General features: G+C 49.6%; 1 protein-coding gene across 1 annotated transcript in view; it reads right to left on the minus strand.

Moving 5' to 3' along the window:
• Window positions 1–9345, minus strand: part of LOC141152831 (epithelial cell adhesion molecule-like) — a 43746-nt gene extending 34401 nt beyond the window's left edge. Inside the window, exons 1-2 of the mRNA XM_073637483.1 lie at window positions 9267–9345; window positions 8876–9046 (exon numbers count right to left, since the gene is read on the minus strand). Coding sequence (XP_073493584.1) covers window positions 8876–9046; window positions 9267–9345 — 250 coding nt within the window. The remainder of the gene's footprint in view (window positions 1–8875; window positions 9047–9266) is intronic.
• Between the last annotated feature and the right edge of the window lie 1593 nt (window positions 9346–10938).

A 10938-nucleotide genomic window follows, 5' to 3' on the forward strand; every position in this document is an offset into this window, starting at 1 on the left:
TCACCAGAGATCAGCGGTGACATCACTGAGAATGCCGCCTATCCATCACCGAGATCAGCGGTGACATCACTGAGAATGCCGCCTATCCATCACCAGAGATCAGCGGTGACATCACTGAGAATGCCGCCTATCCATCACCAGAGATCAGCGGTGACATCACTGAGAATGCCTCCTATCCATCACTAGAGATCAGAGGTGACATCACTGAGAATGCCGCCTATCCATCACCAGAGATCAGCGGTGACATCACTGAGAATGCCGCCTATCCATCACTAGAGATCAGAGGTGACATCACTGAGAATGCCGCCTATCCATCACTAGAGATCAGCGGTGACATCACTGAGAATGCCGCCTATCCGTCACTAGAGATCAGAGGTGACATCACTGAGAATGCCGCCTATCCATCACTAGAGATCAGCGGTGACATCACTGAGAATGCCACCTATCCGTCACTAGAGATCAGCAGTGACATCACTGAGAATGCCTCCTATCCATCACCAGAGATCAGCCGTGACATCACTGAGAATGCCGCCTATCCATCACTAGAGATCAGAGGTGACATCACTGAGAATGCCTCCTATCCATCACCAGAGATCAGCCGTGACATCACTGAGAATGCCGCCTATCCATCACTAGAGATCAGCGGTGACATCACTGAGAATGCCGCCTATCCGTCACTAGAGATCAGAGGTGACATCACTGAGAATGCCGCCTATCCGTCACTAGAGATCAGAGGTGACATCACTGAGAATGCCGCCTATCCGTCACTAGAGATCAGAGGTGACATCACTGAGAATGCCGCCTATCCGTCACTAGAGATCAGAGGTGACATCACTGAGAATGCCTCCTATCCATCACTAGAGATCAGAGGTGACATCACTGAGAATGCCGCCTATCCATCACTAGAGATCAGAGGTGACATCACTGAGAATGCCACCTATCCATCACTAGAGATCAGAGGTGACATCACTGAGAATGCCGCCTATCCATCACTAGAGATCAGCGGTGACATCACTGAGAATGCCACCTATCCATCACTAGAGATCAGAGGTGACATCACTGAGAATGCCACCTATCCATCACTAGAGATCAGAGGTGACATCACTGAGAATGCCACCTATCCATCACTAGAGATCAGAGGTGACATCACTGAGAATGCCGCCTATCCGTCACTAGAGATCAGAGGTGACATCACTGAGAATGCCGCCTAGCCGTCACTAGAGATCAGAGGTGACATCACTAAAAAAGCCGCCTATCCATCACTAGAGATCAGAGGTGACATCACTGAGAATGCCGCCTATCCATCACCAGAGATCAGCGGTGACATCACTGAGAATGCCGCCTATCCGTCACTAGAGATCAGAGGTGACATCACCGAGAATGCCGCCTATCCATCACTAGAGATCAGCGGTGACATCACTGAGAATGCCACCTATCCATCACTAGAGATCAGAGGTGACATCACTGAGAATGCCACCTATCCATCACTAGAGATCAGAGGTGACATCACTGAGAATGCCGCCTATCCGTCACTAGAGATCAGAGGTGACATCACTGAGAATGCCGCCTATCCATCACTAGAGATCAGCGGTGACATCACTGAGAATGCCGCCTATCCATCACCAGAGATCAGCGGTGACATCACTGAGAATGTCGCCTATCCATCACCAGAGATCAGCGGTGACATCACTGAGAATGCCACCTATCCATCACTAGAGATCAGAGGTGACATCACTGAGAATGCCACCTATCCATCACTAGAGATCAGAGGTGACATCACTGAGAATGTCGCCTATCCATCACCAGAGATCAGCGGTGACATCACTGAGAATGCCACCTATCCATCACTAGAGATCAGAGGTGACATCACTGAGAATGCCACCTATCCATCACTAGAGATCAGAGGTGACATCACTGAGAATGCCGCCTATCCATCACTAGAGATCAGAGGTGACATCACTGAGAATGCCGCCTATCCATCACTAGAGATCAGCGGTGACATCACTGAGAATGCCGCCTATCCATCACCAGAGATCAGCGGTGACATCACTGAGAATGCCTCCTATCCATCACTAGAGATCAGAGGTGACATCACTGAGAATGCCGCCTATCCATCACCAGAGATCAGCGGTGATATCACTGAGAATGCCGCCTATCCATCACTAGAGATCAGCGGTGACATCACTGAGAATGCCGCCTATCCATCACCAGAGATCAGAGGTGACATCACTGAGAATGCCGCCTATCCATCACCAGAGATCAGAGGTGACAGCACTGAGAATGCCGCCTATCCATCACTAGAGATCAGAGGTGACATCACTGAGAATGCCGCCTATCCATCACTAGAGATCAGCGGTGACATCACTGAGAATGCCGCCTATCCATCACTAGAGATCAGCGGTGACATCACTGAGAATGCCACCTATCCATCACCAGAGATCAGCGGTGACATGACTGAGAATGCCGCCTATCCATCACCAGAGATCAGCCGTGACATCACTGAGAATGCCACCTATCCATCACCAGAGATCAGCGGTGACATCACTAAGAATGCCACCTATCCATCACCAGAGATCAGAGGTGACATCACTGAGAATGACACCTATCCATCACCAGAGATCAGCGGTGACATCACTGAGAATGCCTCCTATCCATCACCCGAGATCAGCGCTGACATCACTGAGAATGCCTCCTATCCATCACCAGAGATCAGCGGTGACATCACTGAGAATGCCGCCTATCCATCACCAGAGATCAGCGGTGACATCACTGAGAATGCCGCCTATCCATCACCGAGATCAGCGGTGACATCACTGAGAATGCCGCCTATCCATCACCAGAGATCAGCGGTGACATCACTGAGAATGCCGCCTATCCATCACTAGAGATCAGCAGTGACATCACTGAGAATGCCGCCTATCCATCACCAGAGATCAGAGGTGACATCACTGAGAATGCCGCCTATCCATCACCAGAGATCAGAGGTGACATCACTGAGAATGCCGCCTATCCATCACCAGAGATCAGAGGTGACATCACTGAGAATGCCGCCTATCCATCACCAGAGAACAGCGGTGACATCACTGAGAATGCCGCCTATCCATCACCAGAGATCAGCGGTGACATCACTGAGAATGCCGCCTATCCATCACTAGAGATCAGCAGTGACATCACTGAGAATGCCACCTATCCATCACCAGAGATCAGAGGTGACATCACTGAGAATGCCACCTATCCATCACCAGAGATCAGAGGTGACATCACTGAGAATGCCGCCTATCCATCACCAGAGATCAGCGCTGACATCACTGAGAATGCCACCTATCCATCACCAGAGATCAGCGGTGACATCACTGAGAATGCCGCCTATCCATCACCAGAGATCAGCGGTGACATCACTGAGAATGCCGCCTATCACCAGAGATCAGCGGTGACATGACTGAGAATGCCGCCTATCCATCACTAGAGATCAGCAGTGACATCACTGAGAATGCCACCTATCCATCACCGAGATCAGCGGTGACATCACTGAGAATGCCGCCTATCCATCACCAGAGATCAGCAGTGACATCACTGAGAATGCCTCCTATCCATCACCAGAGATCAGAGGTGACATCACTGAGAATGCCTCCTATCCATCACCAGAGATCAGCGGTGACATCACTGAGAATGCCGCCTATCCATCACCAGAGATCAGCGCTGACATCACTGAGAATGCCACCTATCCATCACCAGAGATCAGCGGTGACATCACTGAGAATGCCGCCTATCCATCACCAGAGATCAGCGGTGACATCACTGAGAATGCCGCCTATCTATCACCAGAGATCAGCGGTGACATGACTGAGAATGCCGCCTATCCATCACCAGAGATCAGCGGTGACATCACTGAGAATGCCACCTATCCATCACCAGAGATCAGCGGTGACATCACTGAGAATGCCGCCTATCCATCACCAGAGATCAGCGGTGACATCACTGAGAATGCCGCCTATCCATTACTAGAGATCAGCGGTGACATCACTGAGAATGCCGCCTATCCATCACCAGAGATCAGCGGTGACATCACTGAGAATGCCGCCTATCCATTACCAGAGATCAGCGGTGACATCACTGAGAATGCCGCCTATCCATCACCAGAGATCAGCGGTGACATCACTGAGAATGCCGCCTATCCATCACCAGAGATCAGCGGTGACATCACTGAGAATGCCGCCTATCCATTACTAGAGATCAGCGGTGACATCACTGAGAATGCCGCCTATCCATCACCAGAGATCAGCGGTGACATCACTGAGAATGCCACCTATCCATCACTAGAGATCAGAGGTGACATCACTGAGAATGCCGCCTATCCATCACCAGAGATCAGCGGTGATATCATTGAGAATGCCGCCTATCCATCACCAGAGATCAGCGGTGACATCACTGAGAATGCCACCTATCCATCACTAGAGATCAGAGGTGACATCACTGAGAATGCCACCTATCCATCACCAGAGATCAGCCGTGACATCACTGAGAATGCCTCCTATCCATCACTAGAGATCAGCAGTGACATCACTGAGAATGCCGCCTATCCATCACTAGAGATCAGCGGTGACATCACTGAGAATGCCGCCTATCCATCACTAGAGATCAGCGGTGACATTACTGAGAATGCCGCCTATCCATCACCAGAGATCAGCCGTGACATCACTGAGAATGCCGCCTATCCATCACTAGAGATCAGCGGTGACATCACTGAGAATGCCGCCTATCCGTCACTAGAGATCAGAGGTGACATCACTGAGAATGCCGCCTATCCATCACCAGAGATCAGCCGTGACATCACTGAGAATGCCGCCTATCCATCACCAGAGATCAGCCGTGACATCACTGAGAATGCCGCCTATCCATCACCAGAGATCAGCGGTGACATCACTGAGAATGCCACCTATCCATCACTAGAGATCAGAGGTGACATCACTGAGAATGCCGCCTATCCATCACCAGAGATCAGCGGTGACATCACTGAGAATGCCGCCTATCCATCACCAGAGATCAGCAGTGACATCACTGAGAATGCCGCCTATCCATCACCAGAGATCAGCGGTGACATCACTGAGAATGCCTCCTATCCATCACTAGAGATCAGCAGTGACATCACTGAGAATGCCGCCTATCCATCACTAGAGATCAGCGGTGACATCACTGAGAATGCCGCCTATCCATCACCAGAGATCAGCCGTGACATCACTGAGAATGCCGCCTATCCATCACTAGAGATCAGCGGTGACATTACTGAGAATGCCGCCTATCCATCACCAGAGATCAGCCGTGACATCACTGAGAATGCCGCCTATCCATCACTAGAGATCAGCGGTGACATCACTGAGAATGCCGCCTATCCGTCACTAGAGATCAGCCGTGACATCACTGAGAATGCCGCCTATCCATCACCAGAGATCAGCCGTGACATCACTGAGAATGCCGCCTATCCATCACTAGAGATCAGAGGTGACATCACTGAGAATGCCGCCTATCCATCACTAGAGATCAGCGGTGACATCACTGAGAATGCCGCCTATCCGTCACTAGAGATCAGCCGTGACATCACTGAGAATGCCGCCTATCCATCACCAGAGATCAGCCGTGACATCACTGAGAATGCCGCCTATCCATCACCAGAGATCAGCCGTGACATCACTGAGAATGCCGCCTATCCATCACTAGAGATCAGAGGTGACATCACTGAGAATGCCGCCTATCCGTCACTAGAGATCAGAGGTGACATCACTGAGAATGCCGCCTATCCGTCACTAGAGATAAGAGGTGACATCACTGAGAATGCCGCCTATCCGTCACTAGAGATCAGAGGTGACATCACTGAGAATGCCGCCTATCCATCACCAGAGATCAGAGGTGACATCACTGAGAATGCCTCCTATCCATCACCAGAGATCAGCGGTGACATCACTGAGAATGCCACCTATCCATCACCAGAGATCAGCGGTGACATCACTGAGAATGCCTCCTATCCATCACTAGAGATCAGAGGTGACATCACTGAGAATGCCGCCTATCCATCACCAGAGATCAGCGGTGACATCACTGAGAATGCCGCCTATCCATCACTAGAGATCAGAGGTGACATCACTGAGAATGCCGCCTATCCATCACTAGAGATCAGCGGTGACATCACTGAGAATGCCGCCTATCCGTCACTAGAGATCAGAGGTGACATCACTGAGAATGCCGCCTATCCATCACTAGAGATCAGCGGTGACATCACTGAGAATGCCACCTATCCGTCACCATAGATCAGCGGTGACATCACTGAGAATGCCTCCTATCCATCACCAGAGATCAGCCGTGACATCACTGAGAATGCCGCCTATCCATCACTAGAGATCAGAGGTGACATCACTGAGAATGCCGCCTATCCGTCACTAGAGATCAGAGGTGACATCACTGAGAATGCCGCCTATCCGTCACTAGAGATCAGAGGTGACATCACTGAGAATGCCGCCTATCCGTCACTAGAGATCAGAGGTGACATCACTGAGAATGCCGCCTATCCGTCACTAGAGATCAGAGGTGACATCACTGAGAATGCCTCCTATCCATCACTAGAGATCAGAGGTGACATCACTGAGAATGCCGCCTATCCATCACTAGAGATCAGAGGTGACATCACTGAGAATGCCACCTATCCATCACTAGAGATCAGAGGTGACATCACTGAGAATGCCGCCTATCCATCACTAGAGATCAGCGGTGACATCACTGAGAATGCCACCTATCCATCACTAGAGATCAGAGGTGACATCACTGAGAATGCCACCTATCCATCACTAGAGATCAGAGGTGACATCACTGAGAATGCCACCTATCCATCACTAGAGATCAGAGGTGACATCACTGAGAATGCCGCCTATCCGTCACTAGAGATCAGAGGTGACATCACTGAGAATGCCGCCTAGCCGTCACTAGAGATCAGAGGTGACATCACTGAGAATGCCGCCTATCCATCACTAGAGATCAGAGGTGACATCACTGAGAATGCCGCCTATCCATCACCAGAGATCAGCGGTGACATCACTGAGAATGCCGCCTATCCGTCACTAGAGATCAGAGGTGACATCACCGAGAATGCCGCCTATCCATCACTAGAGATCAGCGGTGACATCACTGAGAATGCCACCTATCCATCACTAGAGATCAGAGGTGACATCACTGAGAATGCCACCTATCCATCACTAGAGATCAGAGGTGACATCACTGAGAATGCCGCCTATCCGTCACTAGAGATCAGAGGTGACATCACTGAGAATGCCGCCTATCCATCACTAGAGATCAGCGGTGACATCACTGAGAATGCCGCCTATCCATCACCAGAGATCAGCGGTGACATCACTGAGAATGTCGCCTATCCATCACCAGAGATCAGCGGTGACATCACTGAGAATGCCGCCTATCCATCACCAGAGATCAGCGGTGACATCACTGAGAATGCCACCTATCCATCACTAGAGATCAGAGGTGACATCACTGAGAATGCCACCTATCCATCACTAGAGATCAGAGGTGACATCACTGAGAATGCCGCCTATCCATCACTAGAGATCAGAGGTGACATCACTGAGAATGCCGCCTATCCATCACTAGAGTTCAGCGGTGACATCACTGAGAATGCCGCCTATCCATCACCAGAGATCAGCGGTGACATCACTGAGAATGCCTCCTATCCATCACTAGAGATCAGAGGTGACATCACTGAGAATGCCGCCTATCCATCACCAGAGATCAGCGGTGACATCACTGAGAATGCCGCCTATCCATCACCAGAGATCAGCGGTGACATCACTGAGAATGCCTCCTATCCATCACTAGAGATCAGAGGTGACATCACTGAGAATGCCACCTATCCATCACTAGAGATCAGCGGTGACATCACTGAGAATGCCTCCTATCCATCACTAGAGATCAGCGGTGACATCACTGAGAATGCCGCCTATCCATCACCAGAGATCAGCGGTGACATCACTGAGAATGCCGCCTATCCATCACTAGAGATCAGAGGTGACATCACTGAGAATGCCACCTATCCATCACCAGAGATCAGCGGTGACATCACTGAGAATGCCGCCTATCCATCACTAGAGATCAGAGGTGACATCACTGAGAATGCCACCTATCCATCACCAGAGATCAGCGGTGACATCACTGAGAATGCCGCCTATCCATCACTAGAGATCAGAGGTGACATCACTGAGAATGCCGCCTATCCATCACCAGAGATCAGCGGTGACATCACTGAGAATGCCGCCTATCCATCACTAGAGATCAGAGGTGACATCACTGAGAATGCCACCTATCCATCACTAGAGATCAGCGGTGACATCACTGAGAATGCCTCCTATCCATCACTAGAGATCAGCGGTGACATCACTGAGAATGCCGCCTATCCATCACCAGAGATCAGCGGTGACATCACTGAGAATGCCGCCTATCCATCACTAGAGATCAGAGGTGACATCACTGAGAATGCCACCTATCCATCACCAGAGATCAGCGGTGACATCACTGAGAATGCCGCCTATCCATCACTAGAGATCAGCGGTGACATCACTGAGAATGCCGCCTATCCATCACTAGAGATCAGAGGTGACATCACTGAGAATGCCGCCTATTCATCACCAGAGATCAGCGGTGACATCACTGAGAATGCCGCCTATCCATCACCAGAGATCAGCGGTGACATCACTGAGAATGCCGCCTATCCATCACCAGAGATCAGCGGTGACATCACTGAGAATGCCGCCTATCCATCACTAGAGATCAGCGGTGACATCACTGAGAATGCCGCCTATCCCTCACTCTCAGGGCTCACACTGGTTGCAGTTGACGGTCAGGTTGTCGTATCCGCTGTACACGGCCTCGCACGTTCCACATCGGTTCAGGTGACAGGTGACGTATTCGTTGTACTGACATGATGAATCCTCGCAGACCTCGTCATATTCACAGTTCTCATGGGCAGGAGAAGCGTCTGGACACTCATCATCTGCAAGCAGGGACACAGGGGGAGTTGTAGTCGCATGTATGATATCCGGCGTGAATATTCGTAGTCGTTTACATGATGCCACAGTGTAATAATATCAGACGTCAGGATCAGTATTATTACTACAATATGGAGTGACAGCGCATTATATAACAGATGATAATCGGTTATAATCACCGGCAGGAACCGATAGACACTGGAACCAGTGTAGAAATCCACATACCTGGTACTGGGGAGATGGCGGGCAGAGACCCCAGCAGCAGCAGACAGAGCCCAAAGCAGCAGGACCTTCCTGAGTCCATGTGAAATCATGAGCAGCACCGACCCCGTCCACCTCTGCCACGAGCGCCACACCTACAGCGGGTTCCACTCGGCTGGAGACAGGTTTAATCTTTACCCCCTCCCCCAGGAAAGCTTGTGAGGACACATATATTACACTGGGGGAATAATGGCGGCCAATGACATTGAGAACACAGGAGCGACAACAGTCAAAACAAGAACCGTCCAATCAAAGCACACATAAGTCACATCCTGCATTATACTTCAGAGCTGAACTCACTATTCTGCTGGTGGAGTCACTGTGTACATACATTACATTACTGATCCTGAGTTACATCCTGTATTATACTCCAGAGCTGCACTCACTACAAGCAGGGAATACTGTGATTTAGAAACTGTGCAGTCTGAGAGTGCAGCTCTGGAGTATAATACAGGATGTAACTCCGGATCAGTAATGTAATGTATGTACACAGTGACTGCACCAGCAGAATAGTGAGTGCAGCTCTGGAGTATAATACAGGATGTAACTCAGGATCAGTAATGTAATGTATGTACACAGTGACTCCACCAGCAGAATAGTGAGTGCAGCTCTGGAGTATAATACAGGAGGTAACTCAGGATCAGTAATGTAATGTACAGTACAGACCAAAAGTTTGGACACACCTTCTCATTTAAAGATTTTTCTGTATTTTCCTGACTATGAAAATTGTACATTCACACTGAAGGCATCAAAACTATGAATTACCACATGTGGAATTATATACTTAACAAAAAAGTGTGAAACAACTGAAAATATGTCTTATATTCTAGGTTCTACAAAGTAGCCACCTTTTGCTTTGATGACTGCTTTGCACACTCTTGGCATTCTCTTGATGAGCTTCAAGAGGTAGTCACCGGAAATGGTTTTCACTTCACAGGTGGGCCCTGTCAGGTTTAATAAGTGGGATTTCTTGCCTTATAAATGGGGTTGGGACCATCAGTTGTGTTGTGCAGAAGTCTGGTGGATACACAGCTGATAGTCCTACTGAATAGACTGTTAGAATTTGTATTATGGCAAGAAAAAAGCAGCTAAGTAAAGAAAAACGAGTGGCCATCATTACTTTAAGAAATGAAGGTCAGTCAGTCCGAAAAATTGGGCAAACTTTGAAAGTGTCCCCAAGTGCAGTTGCAAAAACCATCAAGCGCTACAAAGAAACTGGCTCACATGAGGACCGCCCCAGGAAAGGAAGACCAAGAGTCACCTCTGCTTCTGAGGATAAGTTTATCCGAGTCACCAGCCTCAGAAATCGCAGGTTAACAGCAGCTCAGATTAGAGACCAGGTCAATGCCACACAGAGTTCTAGCAGCAGACACATCTCTACAACAACTGTTAAGAGGAGACTTTGTGCAGCAGGCCTTTATGGTAAAATAGCTGCTAGGAAACCACTGCTAAGGACAGGCAACAAGCAGAAGAGACTTGTTTGGGCTAAAGAACACAAGGAATGGACATTAGACCAGTGGAAATCTGTGCTTTGGTCTGATGAGTCCAAATTTGAGATCTTTGGTTCCAACCACCGTGTCTTTGTGCGACGCAGAAAAGGTGAACGGATGGACTCTACATGCCTGGTTCCCACCGT

The sequence above is a fragment of the Phyllobates terribilis genome, unplaced genomic scaffold (assembly GCF_046119375.1).
Source record: "Phyllobates terribilis strain yellow unplaced genomic scaffold, ASM4611937v1 Scaffold_7__3_contigs__length_470593459, whole genome shotgun sequence".
Classification (NCBI taxonomy): Eukaryota; Metazoa; Chordata; class Amphibia; order Anura; family Dendrobatidae; genus Phyllobates; species Phyllobates terribilis.